The 23,820-nt window shown below is 38.7% G+C and overlaps 1 protein-coding gene across 7 annotated transcripts in view; it reads left to right on the top strand.

Annotated features, from left to right (window-relative positions):
- LOC149556578 (putative LRR receptor-like serine/threonine-protein kinase At1g06840) overlaps positions 1-23,820 on the top strand; it is a 269,227-nt gene that overhangs the window by 218,023 nt on the left and 27,384 nt on the right. For all 7 annotated transcript variants that reach the window (XM_089830965.1, XM_089830964.1, XM_089830962.1 and 4 more), the window contains 2 exons: positions 9,759-9,923; positions 10,356-10,639. In XM_089830965.1, the coding sequence (XP_089687091.1) occupies positions 9,759-9,923; positions 10,356-10,639 (449 nt within the window). The remainder of the gene's footprint in view (positions 1-9,758; positions 9,924-10,355; positions 10,640-23,820) is intronic.

Here is a 23,820-nt window from a genome sequence, read left to right as displayed (position 1 = left end):
GCCGTACGATAATCTTGAAAGTAAACTCCTGTAATAGGAGTAACCATTGGCTGATTCTTCCTTGGATGATTGGTTTGTTGATCATATACAACAGGGCCTGATGATCAACATAGAACACAAATGGGGTTGCCAACAAGTAATGTCAAAATTTCTGCACAGCATAGACCATCCCCAATGCTTCCCGTTCAGTTGTACTATAATTTTGTTCAGCTTTTGATAACAAATGGCTGGCGAAGTAGATCGGATGATCCAACCCGTGGCTTTTTGTCTGTGCGAGAGTTGCTCCAATCGCATAGTTGGATGCATCCACATGGACGTGAAACTCCTTCTGCCAATCAGGGTATGCTAAAATAGGTGTTGTAGCCAGACGTACCTTGAGTTCTTCGAATGCTTCATCCTGTGCGGTGTCCCATCGAAACGATTCTGTCTTGGAAGTTAACCTATCCAACGGATAGGCTATCTTTGCAAAATTCTTGATAAAATGCCTGTAATATCCTATATGACCAAGGAAGGATTTTACCTCTGTCACATTGGTGGACGGCTGCATCTCCAATATGACTCACACTTTGTCCGGATCTGTCTTCAGTTCTTCCTTGCAAACTATGTGTCCGAGCAACCTTCCGTGTGGAACCATAAACCTGCATTTCTTCGGGTTGAGGGCCAAACGTGCACGGCGGCACCGTTCCATACAGTCACCTAAGGCCGCCAGGTGTTTGTCCTCCGTACTAAATACTGACCAATCATCCAAAAATGCCTTGAAGTTGCCGACGGACATCTTGTCAAAGATGTGTAGTATAATCCGCTGAAATGTTGCAGGCGCATTGCACAGGCCTAACGACATCCGATTATAAGCATAGACCCCATCTTCCACGACAAAGGTCGTCTTCAGTTTATCCTCTTCTGCGATTGAGATCTGATTGTAGCCGGAAAAACCATCCATAAATGAGTAGATCTCATGTCCTGCCACCTCCTCGAGAATGCTATCCGTGAATGGGATCAGGAACGGATCCTTGATGGTGACTGCATTCAAGCATCGGAAATCAACACATTCGGATTTGAATGGAGTCCTTTTTCAGAGAGATCACGATCGGGGATACCCATTCACTGGTCTATACCTTGAAAATAATTCCAGCTTCTAGCATCCGATTGATTTCTTCCGTAACTCGGGCCGCATAATTTCTGTTTATTTTGTAGGGCCTTTTCCTTACGGTTATTGCTCCTTCGATCAATGGAATGCGGTGCACACATAATTCAGGTGGTACGCCCTTCAAGTCCTTGTACGTCCATGCAAAGACATCCTTATATTCTAAAAATATCTTGAAGGCTACTGCCTTTAATACTGGGTCCCAATTGTCCCCTACCAGTATGTTTCGTGGTTCTGCTTCATCTCCCAAATTCATGGTTTTCAACGCAACTTCATTATATTTGATGGGTTCTCCTTTGGTGAACTTATGTGCCGGGGTTACATCGAGTGCCGCATCCCCTTCCTTTATTTCAGTGAATTCCTTCGGAAATGCATCGGTATTGTTTTCTTCTATGGTCAGTACGTTGCAGGTTGGAAACAATTCATAATCCTCTATCTGCCAATGGTATAGACCATTTACTGAATCCAAATCGCCGTCTCCTTCCAGTCGTAGAACTCCCTCCTGATCCGGTTCCAGAATTTGCCCCTTTTCATCCTCTTCTCCCTCAGAATCTGACGAGAGGGCTTCGTCCCTGACCATCTGAGTGTGTAGATCAATGACATACTTTCGGCCTTTGCTTTCGAGTGATAAGGTATTTTTCTTCCAATCATGCTTTGCTTTTGCTTGTATCAGCCACCCTCGACCCAAAATAGCATCGTACCCCTTCCGCTTGAGAGGAATCACAACGAAGTCCAACAGGAATGGTTGTGTTCCGATTGTCACTGGTTGTGCTGTGAGTATTCCCAATGGCTTGATTCCATGTTGATCGGCCGTTAGCAACTGGAAGGTAGGTGGCCATAATGTCAGTCGTCCCAATTTTTTCCAAGTATCCTCTGGTAGTACATTGACACCGGATCCTCCGTCGACGATTGTGTTTGTTAGCACAGTCCCGAGTATGCCCATTTCAACAACCGCCGGATAGCGTCCAGATGAAAGAGCTAACAACATCGGATCTTCTGCACTTGTACCCCCCTGTTTGTCGCTGTCTTGTTCTACGGGTTGTTTAGCACTGGGGACTATATTTGTGAGGGCCGTACGGAGTTGAGGCATCGTGAGCAACAAATCATTTATTCTGACGGGTATCTCAGCTTGCAATATTTGCCGGACAATGTTTTGTTCTGCACAGTTCCTGACGGAGGTACTCGGTATGTCCTTCGGGTGTGCTGTTTCTGCCCGTGTTACTTTCTGGATCTCTGCCCTTGCTTCCTCCAGTCTCTTCTTTTCTTTTGCTGGGTCAGGGTATAGCTTTGCCTGTTTCCGAGTGATTGCCAAAACTTCTTCGTCTGTTCCTACGGTAATCAAGTTTACTCCGAACTTCGGACACTTAGTATCATCATGATCTCCAGGTCCACACCATCGGCACAACAATTTTGGTGGGTTCGTCGTTGTGCACTCTCGGGCGAAGTGACCCCACAGATTGCATGCGCGGCATTGAACAATTGGCCGACCATTCGCATCGTACTGAATTCGACTCCTGCCCCCATTGTTGTTGTTGCCACCATTGTTGTTATTGTTGTTGTTGTTGTTTGGACCGCGCCGGTTATTTCTATATCCACCTGATGTGGCACCTTCCGCACTGGTGTTCCCGTTTCCTCCTTATGGGGATGCCTCCTGTGATAGGAACACTTGCTGCGGTGTCCTTGTTTTTAAATTGAAAGGGCACTCCTTTACCGAGTGTCCCAAGATTTGACAGATTTCACAAAATTGATCTTTCGGGCAGGATCCCTTCGTATGGCCTTCTTTCTTACATTCCGTGCACCATAGGTCATTGCCCTTAGTTTCCTTGTTCATGTTTTTGAATTCTTTCATCATCCGAATCATGTCTTTTTGAAGGGCACGAACCTTCTTGTTGCTTCCTTCGTCATCGCTGCTATCATTTTCTGAGGATGCATCGTCATCTGAATTGGACGAGTTGGTCTTCTTCTTCTTCTTTGTCTTCTTTCATTGCCCGGTTGTACGCTTCATTGTATGTGGATGGCGGCACGATCTTCATCTTCTTCCGCAACTTCGGGTGAAGGCCTTCAATGAACCATCGTTTCTGTAACCCATCAGTTGGCTTATTCTCCATCTTACTAATTAAGTCCTTCAACCTCCTGGCAAAGACCCGTACAGTTTCATTCTTCTTTTGCTTGGTATTGAATATTTCTGCGACAATTTCATTGTCATCACGCAAAAGTTGAAATTCTGCGATGAACTCCTTAATGTTATCCTAACTATTCAATTTCTGTGGATCGGCATCCGTAAACCAATCAATGGCAACACCCCGTAGGGTTGCAGGAAATTGTCGGATCCATTCGTTTGTATCTGTTATGCCATTCGCCCTCCAGATCGTTTCACATGTTTTACAATGTCGAATAGGATCAGCTGCTTCATCACCATCAAATTTAGGCAATTTTTCCTTCGAACCTGCCATTATTATTGTATGTCGAGGGTTCTGTTGTGTACCTGCGCTGTTTTGCACTCCCGCGCTGTTTTGAGCACCCGCGCTGTTCTGGACACCCGCGCTGTTCTGTACACCCACGTTGTTCTGGACACCCGCGCTATTTTGCACACCTGCGCTGTTTTCTGCTTCCGCGCTGTTTTCAACACCCGCACAGTTTTCTGGTTCCGCGCTGTTTTCAACACCCGTGCAGTTTTGGACTTCCGCGCTGTTTGGTGAAGAAGAGGGTTTGTCAACCGTAGCTGTCCGTTCCGGAAGTATATCTCGGACGAAGAGGTCACTCCACGCTCGTGCTCCTTCGGCACTCCGAGCCGTGCGAGTCGATCTGCTTCCGTCAGGATTCTCTTCCCGTGGCGTATGTAGGTTCAGAAACTCCGCCCTCGCTTCTTCCACCAAATCAAGCCGTTGTCGAGTCTCCTTCAACAATCCTTCCGCGCTCTTGCTTCCGTCGGAAATCTTCTGAAACCTCCTTCGACGCTCTATCTGCTGAGCCAAAATTAACTTTTCTTGCGCAACACGTATGTCATCTTTTTCCTTCAGCTTACTCTTGTCTTTGTTCAACTGATTCGGCATTTAATTCATCTCCGCCTGCTTGTGTGCCAGATCCATCAGGCAACGGCGCCAAATGTTTACCGTATGGATTAATTAAGCAATGCACAAAGGAAATCGATACGAACACCGAACAGCAAATAGCAGAACTCTTATTATTATTCGCATATGCCAACAGTACATCATGCTTTTCTCATATCATCCGATGATTACAATGCTTCCCGAAGGGGTTATAAATACTTTCCGACGAACCTTCCCGAAGGTATCCGTCGGCCAAGTACATTATACCCACTACAAACTGTTTTACCCGTCGGCTACGTAACAAGACTTCTACCGAAGGGACCCATCGGCCGATGCACAATTTTTGCCGACGACACGAACATAGACACCCTAGAGATGCGAAAGGAGTGAACTATTAAGGAGCTTGTAGTGGAGAGCAGAGTTGAGCACCTGACGTGAGAGATAGTACAAGTGCATCAGGAGGTGTACTATGCTCTACGTAGGAGTGAGGCAGACTAGGTAGCAGTAGCAAAGGCTCGAGAGGAGGTAGCTACCAGATTAGCCACAGTAGAAGCTAGTTTGGCCTTATAGCAAGAAGCTTGGGAGAAGGAGCGAGCAACACTCATTGTTGAGAGGGAATCCAAGAAGGCAACATTTGTATCTCAGTTGGGGGACACAAAGAGGGAGTTAGATGGAAAAGAGGTAGAGCTCCAGAATATTGCTAAGATGATGAAGAGAGCACTAGAGCTTTAGATGCAGGCCATGGTGGACTTGTATGCTAGGACGCAATAGGTACATGAGTTATGGGTGCAGCTAGATGAGTTATGAGCACAGAGGACATCCATTACACTAGCCCCAGGGATGCACCCCTCTTCTTCTTAACTTTTGTTTTGAGTGTTGATGTACTTAGTAGTCTAGTTGTCTCTATTTTGTCGTCTAGAGACGACTTTTCTTTTAGAGGGGATGATGTCGGTAAAAACTATATTATAGCCGATGGGATTAGTTAGTGTTCGAAAGGTTGTGTGACGGTTGAGTCACCCCTTTGGGAAGTATATGTACATCATCCGAATGGAATTATGAAGCATCATTGTAATCATGATTGTATATCTTCTTATATGAATAAAGTACTATTGTGTTTTGCATTACATTCCAGCCTCTTAATGCAATAACTATCTGTTTACCCTATATAGTAAACAACCTCATCACATTTTTGTGATAAACACTTGTGTTTCCATTCATGGAAGTACCCATGATGGATCCACTGTCTAGGATCAGCCATGGTGATTGTGCTCACTTGTATTCTCATGTGAGTAGCCATGATGGTTGTGTCATGTCCCCAATTTCTGCCCTTCCTTAGTGACAACATTTCTAGCAGGGTTGGTCTATTATCTGGTTCCCATAGGCCAGCAGAGTGTAGAAGTAACCAACCCAGGGACTTTGAGAGTCATGCATGAGCTTCCCAAGTAGTTTGGAGCAGTAGACAACAGTTTTCTACAATGTAGGAGAGATTCCTAATTTGTAGGGATTGACTAGGAGTTGTCTAGGAGGCATTTGGAGACCTCGACGAACGTTTTGGAGACTTAGAGTGCATCTCCTATTTTTTAGGAGGAACTCCCAGTTCAGTGACAGTTCTCTCAGAGGTGCACACAGCAGGGGAGTCATTGGGACTCAATTTTGGTTGATTGGGGCTATCTCCTTTTTAGGAGCATCCCTAGATTTGAGGGATGGACTACCAGTTGACACATCTTGTCTGGCATCAGTCATAGACAGGTGACAAGGTCAGATTCATGTTTGATTGGTCATTTTGGGCCTTTTGGGACCATTTGGGAAATATTTTAATATATTTAAATATTTCCTAAGTTGGTGATTAAATAAATTAAATAAGGTTAAGTTTTAGCCATTTTGGAGTAATAAAGGGTTTTTTGGCCTCATTTGGATGCGCATCCTATGGTGTGATAGCTCGTTGGAAAGGTCTCAAAATTCTCTAAATCTTTCTCTTTGGTCTTAGGGCATTTCAGTGAATGGAATTCTATCTATGAGGAAAAAGGTCATTTTCTAGTAACATGACTACTTTAAAATAAGAAATTATAACATTTTCACTACACAACACCACTTGGAGACACTTAGGGTTCGATTTGCAATTGAGAGGGGGTTATAAGGAGATGGAAGCTTCATTCTAAGATCATCTTTTGCATATTGAAAATCTTATTTTTGTGAATTGGCTCTGAGAGAGCAATTCTTCATCTGGGACGCAAACCCCAGGTTCTGGATTGGCTGGGACGTAGCCCTCAGCAGTTATTGGCATTGGATTCTTCAGACAGTGTGTGTTGCTATCAAGGATAGAGTACGCCATTCTTTATTGTGGATTCAGGTTGCAAATTTATGGTTTCAGCGTTACAGATTGATTCTTTCAGCTAGGACGTGATTCCTTACAGTCTTACAGCTGCCATTTGCAGCAGTTTGGTATCATTGTTGGATGTAAGCTCCTTGGAACTGCATTGGATTTATTATTTGGCTTTATAAATCAGAAATCTGCCTGGTACAATTTATGGCAATTCTGATTTGGCTCTATGTTCTTATTTATTTTCAGTCTCCTCTCATGTTTATTGTTCATTATTCATTACTATTGTGAAAACTATCAAAAAACACAAAACAAAAACAAAACCGTCTGCAACTTCTGTCTATTCTCAAAGACCATCAAAGAAATCAGAGGAAAATATAGTTTATTAATTTAAAATCTACAGCAGATCAGCAAGGGCATCTATTAGGGATCTTTCAGGTTGTTACTATGTAACTAGGATATTGAAGGAATCCTCCCTAGTTAAGAGGGAGTGTTGATGTGTAACTAGGTTGGATCCCTTCTAGGACCGACCTATACTACACCTAATGGCTAATTCTCTTGTCAACCTTAATTGGGTTTTTCCCTATTTGGGTGATTCATGTAAGTTGCAATTATGTAATTTGGCAAGACCTATATGAATTTAACTCGTAATAAATAGGTTTGATCCTATTATTAGCGTGAAAACTACAAGGCCAACTGGAGGTCTACTAAGAGGCTTTGATTCATATGTAAGGCCATTCTTGCATCAATAGAAAATGAATCTTGCGAAGTGCAAAATGTAGTGTTCTCGGGGGTGATGATAAGAGTTTATCATCTATGGTTTAGAGGGCAACAAATTTGATGTTTTGCATGTGGTCGACAGGCACTACCATAAAATTAACAAGAAAGCACCTCACAAATCTTCACAAGTCATCTAAACATAGTTATGTTGGAGGAAAAACAAGTCTTAGCACCTTGTTTGAAAATAAAAAATAAAAACATAATAAACTTTACAAAAAATTAAAATAAAAAATAACTTCTAAAATTTACTAAAATGAAACATATTTATAATTCAACTTATTTTCAGCAGCTTTGATCTCAAGAATGTTTTAAATATGCCTTGTGGCTATGGTGGTTAGTGACAAACATTTGGATCTCTTTGACCTCAGCATACACATATTTGATCCAATTAGTTTTTGTGGAATGTTTTTTGTATTATAAGGTTGGGGGAGTGAACAGCACATGGTGTCATAAAATGTATATACTCCTCAACCAATAAACAAGTCACTCCACAACTATTGGCATAGTTGTCTTTCACAACATTTTGAGAGCCCACTTTTTCAATGGCTTGACAAAGAACGGTAGCAATAAATGAACCATCCTTTACCTCTCATTTAAAATCCACTTTTTTAAAAAACATTGCCCGTTTCTAAAAAGTTGCAATAAAATTGATCAATGGCCAACTTTTTGCATCTTTCTATTCATAGAAAATGTACAACCTTGTTTTGACCCACAAATCGGTTATGGGTTTCAAGGAATTCTCTACAAATTTCACCTCTTTTTCCAATAAGGTGCTATGCACTTTCTCAAAACTAAGGCCCTTTTACCTTTTGGAGCCTCATTAATCTCTTTCACCATGTGTTCCCATTATGGTCAGTGAACAACACTGGATGCCAATCCATACACAGACTCATATCAATTTGTGTTGATTGGCGATCTCTCGAGACTCTTTATGAGATGCCATTTTTGAATGGTCCCTTTGATCTCCTATGTGTAAAAGCCATGATTTGTTCTTTAACTATGGATAAAAATAGATGGCTCTCTATAGGTTGAAAGTAAGAAGGTAGTGGAGGGGGTTTTATCCCTCAAGATCTTTTCTTTAACAAAGGATCCATTGATTGAGAACCTATTCCTTAAATCTACTTTTTATTGCTCTTGAATATATGCCAACTTTGTCTTTTTGGAACACCATTACCATCTTTGTCTAGACAAGATTTGATGCCTTGCATGCAAGGATTTGCACGAATGGCTTTTCACTCGATCGTATGAGCTCGAATATCTAACTTTACAATGGCTTTTCACTCGATCGTATGAGCTCGAATATCTAACTTTACATTCACCACATGTCCAAACATAGCTCCCACCATGTGGAATTCATTGTACCATTTCAACATATTTCCAAAGGGGAAAGTTTGGGTCTGGTTTTGAGATGGGGTCAACTCACGAAACTAGAACTTGTTGCCATAGCCATACTTAACAAGTTAAGTAAATAACACATTTGAAGAATTGAAATAAATGAAAGTAAAGACACACACACACACACACATCCAACTATATAGTTAATCCATTGTAAAAAATCAAGCATGTGTTATAGATAGCTATAAGAATGAAAACAAACCAAAAACTTCAAAACAAAACAAGAGAATTATTTTGTAATAAACATGTTGGAAAAAATAAAATATAAAGAACCCACCTCTTTTGAAGAAAATCTTCCTCTAGGATCTCCATGACATGTGAACTTTTGCAAAGCATAGGAATAACACAACTACTAGCTTGGAACATTCCACTATTAATATGAACTCTATTTTTGCAATGGAAAGCAAGAAAATAAGTTCAACAATGGAGGATAATAGCTTTGTTTATTCAATCACAATGTGAAAAATGAGTTTTCTTTTTCCTTTTGGATGTTTCGCATACCAGATTTTAGGGTTTAGGGGACAAGTTGCACTTCTTAGGGGGAAAAAAGTAATAAAATTTAAAAATGGGCAAAATTGGCATATTGATGTGGGTATCTGTCAAATTTGCCCTCAGTTTTCCCAGGACAGTTCAGTAAGATTTGAACGAGGCCCTCCCCAAACCCACAAGTGAACAAATCCAAAGTCAAACCCTAAACCTAGGCCAGATCAGATTAGGGGCTGGACTAGTAACCTGGGCATAAAACAATCTGCATTCATGTGGTACAAAAAGGTAATAATAGGATGCAAAGATTGAAGTTCTCTTAAATGAAAATGAAATCTGTTCCTTGTTCAAAATCTTTCATGGACAGGTTGAGCTGTTCAAAAAGGGGAAAACTAATGCCTTTTTCCTTATTACAGCTTCATTGTTTGTTTCTGATTTCAGAAACCTGCAAGCTCTAAAATATTGGATAAATATATTTACCTTTCCAGCAATATATACTTTTGTTTTGCTTCATTGGTTTTTAAAACAAAAAATGCTGCAATGAGATTTATTTATATGTTTCCATAATGCATTGTTGCTGGTACAGTGAATCCTAAATCTGATGGAGGATCTAGCCTGAGCAAGGGTGCTCTAGCAGGAGTTTTGGTTGGTGTCATTTTAGTCACGGCTGTTATTTCTTCAATTGTTGTAGCTATGGTTTTGAAGAAGCGTATGAAGCTCAATAATATTGCTTCCAGAAGAAAACTGTTTGGTATGTTCACTGTTCTCCATACGCCCCATTCTCTCATCATAAGCACACACATTCATGCGCACATGTTAGGAGGCTCATGATAAATACAATTAAACAGATTTTGTGTTAGCTCTTGGGGTACAAGCCTGGAATTGTATTTGTTTGCTAATTTAGGTTTAAGTCCTGGACTAGGAAATATTATTGAGTAGAGGCACCTGCCAAATAAGTTCTGGGCCTTGAGAAGCTCAGTTGCATCTATTTTTTGCAAGGCCGACATATTGTCTAAAAAAATTGGATGCTCTATATTCCTATGTTATATTTGTTCATATTGCTGTACTGTAATTTTCTATCTAGAACGAATATCCATCATCATAAAACATGCAGACTTGATTATAACCAAACTTATCTTCTTTCTTTGATGGAAATCTCAAGTATGATTATTTGTTAATATAGAAGCAAGAAAGCGAGTTAAAGTATCAGGCGTCAGAGATTTTGATTTCGATGAGATAGCATTGGCTGCAAATGGCTTCAGCACCTCAATGCAAATTGGGCAAGGTGGCTATGGTAAGGTTTACAAGGGCATTTTTGCTGATGGCACAATTGTAGCTATAAAGCGTGCACATGAGGGGTCCTTGCAAGGAGAGAGAGAATTTTCCACAGAAATAGAGTTGTTATCCAGAGTGCACCATCTAAACCTAGTTTCACTTGTGGGTTACTGTGATGACGAAGGCGAGCAGGTAAACTCATGATTGTTCTCTCTCTGTTTATTGTTAGGTATGCAAAAAATTAATCGGAACTATTTTATCAAAAGATTTCAGTTTCCTCTGCAAAAATATATTCAGTTTTCTGCATATGGTAGTTTTCACTTGTAGATTTTGAAGGAAAATTGGTGGAATATAACAGACGAATATCTCTGTATTGATACTTATAGAAGCTTATTCTCAGTCTTGTATTTAGATTGGTGGTAAATAATTGATTTCAAAAAGTTCAAGTTTGGAATGTAATTTAAGTAATGTTATATGTACTTTACAAAAAGATCTGTGTCTTATGTTTTGATCTGGTCAACTCAAATGTATTTTATTCAAAATTTGAAACTAAATATGATTTCTTTTCAATAAATGTTGCGATGTCTAAGACCAATATGTTGCTGTTAAAATTCATGAGGCATTTTTATCATCAACGGTTCATCCAGTTTCTCATTCACTATGTAAATTCAGTCAGTCACGCACAACAATGAACTCAAAGAGAAGAGAGTTGACTAAATATCTGTATATACTACAATCATTATATATAATTGCATAGCCAATGCAGGCATTAACTCAACACATTCCTGTACAGTGCCCTACTTACAGTTCCCACCACTACTGAGACATTCTGCAATTGTTAAATGTAATTAAATTTATATCAGATTAGATACCTTTTATTTTCAGAATTGAATGAATACTAATCTCTGATTTGACAGTTGCAGATTTAGATCTGAATGTGAAGATTTTAATCAATTTCGAATGTGAATTATAATATCTATAAATACTGAATATTAAATTCTGATTGCAGAACTCAATGTAGGGCAGAGCATTTATCAATTTCAATGCCCTGAAGCCTGATCAGAAATGACTATAAATATGATACAAAAGGAACTTGTATTGGGTGGACATGTCTCCTCAGAAAGGAGACATGCCCACAAAATACACGTCTCTTTATTAGCAATGGTTTGTAATACAAATTTGGACTGATACCAATCAGTTTTATCCATTAGTTTGCTTAAACAAACCTCTCTAAAAGTAGCGAATCTGCAAGCTAATAATCAGACTTAAATCGGAGATATATGCATGTTATTAGCAGATCAAGGGAGATAATATCATCCAATTTATTTGAACAAAGCTATTCATCAACACTCTTTCTTAGGTATGGAAGATAAAGAATGTAACCAAGTATATACACATCACAATAGGCTCATCTATTGTGAAAAGAGATATCACCTAACTCGTGATATCAGAGGATATAATATGCTCAAGAATATCAAGTCACATGACATTTGTCATGTCCCCATTTTGGAGGCAATTTGATTTAATTAATTTAATTAATTAGGTTATCCAAAATAATGAATATTTTATGAGGATGACTAATTAATTATTTTAATTAAATAAATAAGTGGTATTAAGTTAATTATTTATAAAATTATCAAATAAATAAATATTAAAAGGTAACTTTATATTTAATTAATTTAATAAAGTGACTTGAATTATAAAATATTTTATAAAGTCACTTAATAGATAAAATAAAATAATGTTCTAGAAGCTTTTGGAGAAAGTGGAGAAAAAAGAATAAATAGGCACCCCGGGCTTCATTCTTTTTATCCAGTTGTTTTATTCCTCTCTTGACATCAAATTGTGATTCAGTCATATTGTCTATTGTGGAGCCAAGTGGTCTCAGATAGTTAGTTGATATTTGGGAACGAAAACTCCCTTGGATTAGCATAACTGAGGAAGTGAAATATCTTCTAAACAGTTGCACAATTGGAGGTGATACTTCAGTCACTTCAGCTAGGGCATCATTGGGCTTAAGGCCATTTTCAGCATTTCAGCATTTCAGGAGGCAGTTTTAGCAGGGCCGAAATTATTGGAGGTCATTTCTAGCAGGTCCGCAGGCTGAAAAAGCAGTCTGAAAAAAGCAAGCCGAAAAAGCAAAACCGAAAGAAAGGCAGTCCGAAAAAGCAGCTCCGAAAAAAAAAGCAATCCGAAAAAGTAGTTCGAAAAAGAAAAACGAAAAAAGCAAATCCGGAAAAAGCAAGTGGAAAAAGCAGATCGGAAAAAAAAAGCACGCAAAAGGGGCAGCATTGAAGGAAAATATTACAGCCATCCACAATCAGGTTCTTCACTTCTCATTTGGCATATTTTCTGAGAAATGTAGGTTTTCAGCTAAGTACAAAATATAGCTTCAGCACTTCATTATTTTTAGACTATCTATATTGCAACCCTAGAGTTGATGATCAGCTTATTAGTTTGCATTCCAATTATTTGACAAAATATCAATTGGCTATAAGTTCTCTTTTTGGCATAAATAATGTTATAATTTTGCATACTAAGTGTTTATATTAATGCCACTTGGTTGTAAGTGCATTAATGCCATCTTAGGTTGCATCCAAAGTATTTGTCTTAATTACTAGTTGCTGTAGCTGCATATTGCAAGTAGTTTAAGTCACATATTTGTATTGAATATTGTCAAAATTAGTTGCACATTCATGTTAGGTCATTGTTTAGACAATCTGGAGTCTTTTTGTAAGCATTCTCTTTGATGCAAATCGAAACAAGAGTCATTGCAGCAATCTGAAAAGTTATATTAGTCATATGGCCCCTTGTATGGAAAGTGTTTGACAAAAAATTTCGAGCCTTTAATCAGCATTTTAAGGTCGGAATTGAGCAGGACCATTACAGTGGTATCAGAGTTTGCTTGCAAAGTGTTTGATGAAATGTCAAACAACTGAAGTATAAAGATTTTTGGTGTTTGAAGAAGTTTAACCTGTTGGGGTTATTACAGTGGTATCAGAGCGGTTTTCTTGCCATCCTGTTGGGTGAGAACCGAATTACATGAGTGATCAGCACTCTACTTTATCCAGAATGGACAGGTATAGTACAGTCTCAGAGGGTACGATCTTGGACAATTGATAGACACAGTATCCAGAGTCGGAATAGTAGAAAGGATGGTTATTTAGACATTCGACATGAACTTAGGAAAATAAGCCATAACATGTCTGAACTGTTGGTTAAGCACCACCGTATAATGAATGGCATGCTGTCCGACCTAGCTAAGGTGGATAAGTTGACTGGATTTCTATTTGGCAGATCTTCTCGCAAAGCACCGACTGATACAGTGAGGGATGTTACCAGGAACCTTAATGAGGAGTTCGAGAAACAAGCTTGCAACCAGGCAGAGGTTTCAGTTTAGCCACAGGAAGAAGTGGTGAAGGATATTACGCTGATGGATAGTAACTGTCAACTTGATACTCAAGTTGAGACAGTTGTATACAGGTTGCCAAAGGGTGATGTCTTAGGTACTCGGGATGGTTTGGTTCCAACAGGCAGTGACTACAGCGTAGTGGGTTCAGATGATGATTATGAGGATGTTGTTGTGCATGATGGTGAGATACCTGGTAGAGATGAGCAGACATTGAGCATTCATGACTTTGCTGAGAGAGAGTACCAGGCTTAGTTAGATGCTTCGTCACATGAGGTTGAGGCTGGTAGTACTTCACGTGATTTGTCCAACCAGCTAAAGGTGAGCGAAGACAGTATTGTAACTTCATTATATCATCATGACAGAATGCGAAATATGATGGAGGATCACATCCGGATGATTCAGTTACAGGGTAGACATAAGGGAGTTCAGGCAAAGTCTTCTTGTGTTGACTTACAGGTGCGTAGGGAAGGAATGGGAACGATGAAGTTGAGTTATTCACATCTTCTATTAAATCGTGACCATCTTCTTAGCCTTGTTGGAGACTATTCAGATGCCTTGAGGAGGAAGGAGGAGGAAGTTGACAGGCTTTCTCGCGAGCTTGAGGACACTCAAGCTTCTTTGGTGAATACTCCATTGGCATTACAGGACTGGGAGAGACATGGGGATAAGCATGGCATAGAGTTGAGTTTAGTTTCATCTTGCACTCCTGATACTTAGCTTTCTGCGGCAAGCGGATCATATGTGGTCGTTGATAATGTTGTGAGGTCATCTTGCATTCACATCCAGTATAGAGGGACAATGTCAAATAGGTATGTGGAGTTAGTTGGTACTAGTCATATTACTCAAGTGAGGAGTTTTCTTGAGTTACCAACTGATTTTAGTTTACGAATATGGACTCGAGATTGTTATATTGGCGTTTGGGATTCAGTTGACTGGAGATCTTTAACACTTTTTGGTAGAAGTGATTGTTTGGGTGCTATCATGGATTTGATTAGCAGATTGCACGGTGTTGTCTTTTCTTGTTCCAGCAGCTTGTCCGATGTTGGTATTAGTTTTTATACACCGGTGTTGGGCTTTGTTCATATATCCAGTCGACCATTCTTGCTAGAATGTGTTGATGATCTTTCATATTTGGCAGTGTGTACAAATGAGTCCCAGGATCATATTGGCATTGATGACATCCAGGAGGATGCAGTGGGCAGCTTTGAAGACTTAGTTTCCTTGGTAGTTTCTTTTGGTACAGAGGAGTTGGACAACAGTGCTACAAACTTTGATACTCCGTATGTTGATATGAGCTTTGGAGTTGATTCGCAGGATATGGATGGTAATGCTCTAGAGACCAGAAACTTTGAGGATACTCCTTTAGACAGTGCGTCAGAGGAGGTTTGTAGGAGACAGTCTAGCCAGTACCATCATGTGTCTAGTCAGTTGAGAGTTAGTGAACGAGACATTGCTATCGCTTGCCAGCATTTCGATGCTGCTCGTCAGTTGTTAGCAGTTTATGGATGGGGTTCTCCTACTAGTGATGAGCAGGGAGGCAGTTATCTTTCCTTGACAGAGTTCCACTCTTTATGGGAGGCTATCCGGATTCTGAGACAGAATTATATGCAGTTGGTAGCCGACAGAGATTATCTTATGGAGTGGGGGAGTACAGCATATGATGCATTATTGGCCAAGGAAGATGAGGTGAGTGAGCTTACTCAGCAGCTCGAGGTGACTTCAGAGATTCTTGAGAGTACACAGTTGGCTTTCGAGGAGTCACAATTTCATTTGGCTAAGGTGACCGTGGAGTTAGAGCGACTGCAATCTTTACCAGATTCTGTACAGTCACAAGCTGTGATGTCTGGTGATCCGAGGATGTCCATGGTCGAGATTGTCAAAGACAGTGGAGATGGGGATGCATCCATCCTTGATACTAACATTGGCATATCATGTTCGTTCCCACTAGAGTTAGGTTCAGTTGAGTTGGGTGCTGCAGCAGATTGTTGTATGCTTGACATGGTGGTGGCCTCTAGTACTGATGGCACGGAGACTAGAGATGTTGTATCAAAGATCATGTGTGATGTTGGTGAGCCGACAGTTGGCATGGTTCCTGCTAGTAATACTACTCCCTTGGTGATGTCTTCGGAGGTAGTAGTTAGTTCCAACATGGTTAATGATCGATTGCAGTTAGTTTCATCTGGATTGCAGTCTGAGCCACTGACTGAGATTGGCGCATTCTATCGGCATTACACTATGAGGTATGCTCATCAATTTACCTTTGATGACCATGTTGATGAGATGATGATACAGAGATGTACTTTGGTTCCTAGTGCTCGTCATCAGTTATGGGACAGTTTGACGCCTCGGGATGAGAGTTGTGATAGGCATGACATGGCGATAGGTTCTTCGATTGATAGCTTGATAATACATGACTTAGAGCAGGAGTTTGGGAGTGATGCTTCAGCGGTTGTTGTTATTGGTTCTACTCCTTTGGCTATGACATCTCCTAACTTAGCTGGTGATCAGTCATAGTGGGTTGTATCACTTGTTCATGGTGAGCTGTTGACTGAGGTTGGTTCTTTTTATCAGCATTATACGGCAGGGTATGTACATCAGTTAGCATTTGATCCTTGTGTTGAGGAGTTGATGGCAGGCAGATTTGGTTTGGGTTCCATTTCTTGCTGTTTATCTTGTGATGTCTTTTCACCATCAGCGGTGCATGGGAGTTATGGTTATGAGACAGTGGCCGATGATTTGCAAAGTTGTGTTGACTGCAGGAGTTGTACAGTGTGTGGATTCTCCATACTTGGTACAGTTTCATTCGGGAGCGTTCACCGTTGTTGTAGAGTTGGATTGTACATTCCGTATAGGCCAGTGAGATGCGTTGATGGTATTTACTGTGTTGGTAGTTTGATTTGTCCACTTTACTTGGGTTTTGATTTTCTAAGAGTTTGTGTCTCATGGGTTTCTAACAGTGGCAGTTGTGATTTTGGAGTTTGGTTGAACTGTAATTGTCAGTTTGATTATGGATTCCTCGTGGTTATATTGCAGAGGGTATTACAGGAGCCTGTGTTAATTGACAGTAGTATAGTTCATGACGACATTTGGGATCCAGGCGGATTGATTGGTTTATTGTTCAGCCATTGTTTGGGGACAAGCAATTTCAGGAAGGGCGGACTGTCATGTCCCCATTTTGGAGGCAATTTGATTTAATTAATTTAATTAATTAGGTTATCCAAAATAATGAATATTTTATGAGGATGACTAATTAATTATTTTAATTAAATAAATAAGTGGTATTAAGTTAATTATTTATATAATTATCAAATAAACAAATATTAAAAGGTAACTTTATATTTAATTAATTTAATAAGGTGACTTGAATTATAAAATATTTTATAAAGTCAATAGATAAAATAAAATAATGTTCTAGAAGTTGCTGGAGAAAGTGGAGAAAAAAGAATAAATAGGCACCCCGGGCTTCATTCTTTTCATCCAGTTTTTTTATTTCTCTCTTGACATCAAATTGTGATTCAGTCATATTGTCTATTGTGGAGCCAAGTGGTCTCAAATAGTTAGTTGATCTTTGGGAACGAAAACTCCCTTGGATTAGCATAACTGAGGAAGTGAAATATCTTCTGAAAGGTTGCACAATTGGAGGTGATACTTCAGTCACTTCAGCTAGGGCATCATTGGGCCTAAGGCCATTTTCAGCATTTCAGCATTTCAGGAGGCAGTTTTAGCAGGGCCGAAATTATTGGAGGTCATTTCTAGCAGGTCCGCAGGCTAAAAAAGCAGTCCGAAAAAAGTAGGCCGAAAAAGCAAAACCAAAAAAAAAAAGCAGTCCAAAAAAGCAAAACCAAAAAAAAAGGCAGTCCGAAAAAGCAGCTCCGAAAAAAAGCAATCCGAAAAAGCAGATCGAAAAAGCAAAACGAAAAAAGAAAATCCGGAAAAAGCAAGTGGAAAAAGCAGATTGGAAAAAAAAAGCGCACAGAAGGGGCAGCATTGAAGGAAAATATTACAGCCATCCACAATCAGGTTCTTCACTTCTCATTTGGCATATTTTCTGAGAAATGTAGGTTTTCAGCTGAGTACAAAATATAGCTTCAGCGCTTCATTATTTTTAGACTATCTATATTGCAACCCTAGAGTTGATGATCAGCTTATTAGTTTGCATTCCAATTGTTTGACAAAATATCAATTGGTTGTAAGTTCTCTTTTTGGCATAAATAATGTTATAATTTTGCATACTAAGTGTTTATATTAATGCCACTTGGTTGTAAGTGCATTAATGCCATCTTAGGTTGCATCCAAAGTATTTGTCTTAATTACTAGTTTCTGTAGCTGCATATTGCAAGTAGTTTAAGTCACATATTTGTATTGAATATTGTCAAAATTAGTTGCACATTCATGTTAAGTCATTGTTTAGACAATCTGGAGTCTTTTTGTAAGCATTCTCTTTGATGCAAATCGAAACAAGAGTCATCGCAGCAATCTGAAAAGTTATATTAGTCATATGGCTCCTTGTATGCAAAGTGTTTGACAAAAATATTTTGAGCCTTCAATCAGCATTTTAAGGTCAGAATTGAGCAGGACCATTACAGTGGTATCAGAGTTTGCTTGCAAAGTGTTTGACGAAATGTCAAACAACTGAAGTATAAAGATTTTTGGTGTTTGAAGAAGTTATAACCTGTTCGGGTTATTACAACATTCTTCTTTTATATATATATATATATATATATATATATATATATATATATATATATATATATATATATCCATGTTATGGTATGTGCACTGACATCACATCTCATGATGTCTACCATAACAAATCATGGCATATCCACGCTAACACTTTTCAACCATGATTGTCTCATAAGGAACATAATGACCTTCAATGATAACAAGTCTCATGATATCCATCAAAATATCCAAGAGATACTAACTATCATGACATGTCCATGAATATCAAGTCACGTGATATTCATCTGATGATATTGAACTAATCATTGTAAAGTCGTCACGTTACAAATTACAATGCTAGATACAAGTGTATATTATCTGAAAGATCTATACCTTACAATAATGTACATGGAGGGCCCATAAAGTCATAGGGTCACACATATGACAAAAGAGTTTTACACGGAGTCACCACAAATTCTCTCATGTAGTGTTGTCATGGTGTCACACACATGATATCCACCAGGAACCATATTAGAGGGTGGATCTACTATTCCCAGAGGGTGGAACAAGGGTTCAACTTTAAGCTTCTCTCTTACAAAGAAGAATCCAATAAAGTACATTTCAAGAAATCACTGATGCCAAGACTCTTTCTTAGCAAGGGCTTCATTCTTCTCATCTCCAAGCTAGTTTCCAAATGCACAATCTTTACTATGATAAGGGACTTGGTGAAAATATCAACCATTCATTCTTAAGTGATAGCGCACCTTATCTAGAAACCATCTCCATTGTCTACTCCTTCCGAGTCATTATGATCAAAGATCCACTTGGCAGTTATGGTCACAACATTATTCGTAGGATTAGTCTCTTGTACACAAACGTACTTGTCTGATTTCATATTAACATGAGTGAATGTAATAAACTATGGATTTATCCCTGGGTTTGGCAATACCAACATTCTTGATATTGTGGCTTCTATCTGAAGCTCCAAGTACATGCAACAACCTTTTGATCTTCTTGTCCAAGGTTTCCTTAGACTTTTTTTGAATGTGATATCAACTTCTGACCTCCTCGTTTTAAGATTTCCTCTGGTAGACTATCAAACTCCCTCTGAATCTGATGTCCATCTTCAATCCAGTTTCATAATTTCAAGTATCAAGTTTTTCCTTCCCTTGAGTGCAATTTCTTATGCTTCTTGATCTGTCCTTTAGACATTCCAAATAGTAGATAAAAACTAAACTATCTCAAAGGAGAATATTAACTATAGAAGCATACAAAATTTGTCATCCCAATGTAATGGCATGAGTTAATGAACATTATTCAAGGGTGTGAAATACTTATCTCTTATGTTGGTATGTCATATAGCTAGTCCTATGCTGGGTCACAATACTGTAATAAGGTTCTTTTCTTTGCTACCTTGTTGCTTCCAAGCAAAGCACCAAGAATGTCAGCACCATGTATATCTACTATCTACTCCTTGATTTGTTATAGTTTCCTGGTCACTAGAGAAGTCATTGCGACATGATCTTCTCTTTCTGAACCAATATAATCCTTGATAATAATTAAAGAATATCCTCCAAATCAACTGAACCAGATCCTGTAGCTGCTCCCTCTTTATATGCACATTTCTAGTCCCTACAAAGCCCCTACAGTCGGGTCACATTTCACAGAGACCAATTTTCTTGCCTCATAAATCTTGTAGCATCACCAAGATTCTAACTGCAGTCAAATCAACATTGGTTCCACCTCAAATCCAACACTGGGTCCTCCTCTGAGACTTTGTATCTCAACACTCCCACAGTGCTACGCATATCACTAGTCTTCACATTGGCTCAAAACCACAAGGTGGCAGGTGATCAATAAAAAGAAATTATTTTCTAAGATATGCACGTTTCCTTGCCGGCTACACATATTGGGAGGGAGATCAATATAAATTCTCAATCACTGTATTTTGTTGTTTAGAACATTTGTCCACACAGTCCAGCAGTCAGAATTCTGAGGAACTTTTGATTCTAGACAATGACAACTTACTCATTTTCGCTATCAATGATATTGAAAGAAATAAGTGGACACATGGCAATTCTTAACATCAGACTCCCAAGTCAGCATCTAGAGATAACCAAAAAAATACTGCCACTTCTGAACTCGACGATCTTGGCATCTACCACACCCACAAATCTTTGAATCCATCCCGCACATCATTTTTACATCTTGATCGATTGAGTTAAAAGCACACTAACATGTATCATTTTAACTTTTAACTTATATAAGACACCACTAATCAACATTTGTCATCTTTCATAACCTCAACATATTTGATCCAACGCCTGCATTATTTCTGTTGTCATCAATAGTTTTTGTAATTTTTATAATAAGGTCAACAGCTCCAACTTAGCGTCTACTTATATTGACCTTCCTTTGAGATGAAAATTCATTGTGTTATATTGTTGATTTGGTCAATAATATTATTCTTATGTGATCTTATTCGGAACAAGTATGTGAGGATGACTATATATCCTGGTTCCTTCATATCTGAGGTGGCTTGTGATTATGACCTTTGTGAATACATCTGGTCTCTTGATTGCTGACGGTTTATGATAAGGAAACGGTACATAGCTTTTTGTTCCCCGGTGAAAGTCTGTTCAATCCATGAAAGTCTTTGACTGGCCAATCAAGTTGTTACTCTTCATATATTGTTGTCCACTAATTATATTGTATGCAAGTCCATATGCTACTTCTTCATAGATCACAGTTCATTTTCTATTGCTGGTTATGATAAAAGTCCTAACATACTTCTTGAACGTCTGTTAAGTCTTCGCAGCATACAATAGCTGGAAAATTTCAAACTCAACCATATATATATATATATATATATATATTAATATGCAGGGGTCCAGGTCCTAGGAAGCTCAACCATTTCCACCCATTTCCTTATCGCAACCTTATTTCTATCATTTCAAACCATGGTAATTTTTTATGTAACTGAGATTATGACCACGATGATGTACACTCAATCTGAGTGGAACATAGAGTTTACACAGCAGGCTTGGGTATCAACTCGGTGCCTGGACATTATTGATCGTGTTCAGACTTTCCATGCACATGGACACCAAGTATTAATTGCTTACCTTTGTGGTTCGAGTATATGGGATGACACATTTGAATGAACAGCTGGCAATCAAAGCCAATGCTCCATCATCTTCCATATCAGCGATAATGTTCATTTCTATCCGTGCCTTTATAACTAGATGGAATTGGAATGAGAACGATGACATTACAATTTCATCAGCAACTGTATATTCACTAGATTGCAGTAAGCCCAAAAAATGGTGCTCAATATTACTTCCAAAGTTAACGACGATGATATACTGAGTCGATCATTCATACACCTAGCATCCATATTCAGGTATTCAGGTTGTAATGGGCTCACCATGTTGCAATTCACTAGTTCTTCAACATCAATGTAAATTATCTGAACTCTCAAATTGAATTGGATCTTCCTTAACAAGGCTCTGATACCATGTTAAATGTAATTAAATTTATATCAGATTAGATACCTTTTGTTTTCAGAATTGAATGAACACTAGTCTCTGATTTTACAGTTGCAGATTTAGATCTGAATGTGAAGGTTTTAATCAATCTCAAATGTGAAGTATATTCAATATTTATAAATACTGAAAGTGAATATTAAAGTCTGATTGCAGAACTCAATGTAGGGCAGAGCATTTATCAATTTCAATGACCTGTAGCCCATTCAGGAATGGTTATAAATATGATATGAAAAGGAGATGCATTGGTTGGACATGTCTCCTCAAAGAGGAGACATGTCCACACAATACATGTCTCTTCATTAGCAATGTAATATAAATTTGGACTGATTATCAATCGGGGTTATCCATTAGTTTGCTTAAACAAACCTCTCTAAAAGTCGTCGATCTGCAAGATAATAATCAGACTTGAATCGGAGATATATGCATGTTATTAGGAGATCAAGAGAGAGAATATCATCCAATTTATCTGAATGAAGCTATTCATCAACAGCAATGTCTGCCTGATTGCCCCCAGCTTTTGTTGGAACCAGAATTTACCTGACATATTTCCTTATGGCAGAAGGCTACATCACCACTCTGCAAATATGCACTTCTTGACAAAAATGATCCATAGTAGCAAATGAAATGACATTAATTTGAAAGGAAACAAACAAATATCTTCTTTTAAACAAACATTTTATTAATCAATTTTCAATTTCCTTGGATATGAGTTATTAATATCTTTTTACGTTTTTTGTTTATCTTTGAGGGAATCCTAAGTCACAATTTCTCTTCTATCCCAAATCGCTTTCAGTCATTTTCTTGTATTTTAAGAATTCATCAATATTTTTAATCTATTGTTCAGCAATGAACCTTAACATGAGTCAAAAAATTTCTTGCTCTTATGATGCAATGACAATTACTCATTTTTTTATTTCACATTTTCCCTCACGAATTTCTTGTTTACTCTTCTACCATATTATTCTGTGTTCTTTTCCTATTGATCATTTGTATAATGGAGGTGTATTATTTATGAGAGTTCATTGGCTTACCAAACACTATTTTAGAGTCTTAGACAATATCTCTGAAATTATGTTTATTGTACTTATCTGTACAATTTCATTATTATAACTGAAAGCATATGGTTCAGTCAAATGAATTACTAAATAATTTATAATGTACTTAAGCCTATCTAGTTTTAGATTGTGTGGTTACGTATGCTTACATGTGGGTCTTTGTATCTTGTATTCATCTCTCATTCTATAGGTAAGATATTGATTAGCATTGAGAGAGTTCTATTCTAGGGCATTGGAGAGCTCCAGTTGGCTTTCTAGAAGTCGCAACTGCAGTTGAGAGAGTCAATTGTGGAGTTGGAGCGTGTACAATCTACGCAAACTCAGATCCAGTTCAGCTGCACATAGTGGTGGTTGGTGGTGAGTTGACTTCCACTAATAAGGATGATGGATGTGATGAGGATGCAGTTACCTCCATCCTTGATATGAGTGCATCAGTGGAGGGTTGCAGAGAGCCTCCTATTGTATCAGGTCCACCATTAGCTAGCATACTGACAGATGATGTGGAATGGGTTATTGAGAGTCTTGATGTGACAATATTGGATTCTTCAGAGAGTTGTGCACTAGTTCCTGACACTACTCTCGCTTCTTCACAGGACTTGGGCAGGGTATCATCTAATTTGGAGATGAGCTCTCATGGGGATTTGTTTCCTTCACCTGGAAGCAAATCTATTACTTCATCTCATACAGATGATA

This window comes from Cupressus sempervirens, chromosome 5, assembly GCF_028749045.1.
Source record: "Cupressus sempervirens isolate cs-2001-9-10 chromosome 5, ASM2874904v1, whole genome shotgun sequence".
NCBI lineage: Eukaryota > Viridiplantae > Streptophyta > Pinopsida > Cupressales > Cupressaceae > Cupressus > Cupressus sempervirens.
This window is presented reverse-complemented; position numbering and strand designations above follow the sequence as displayed.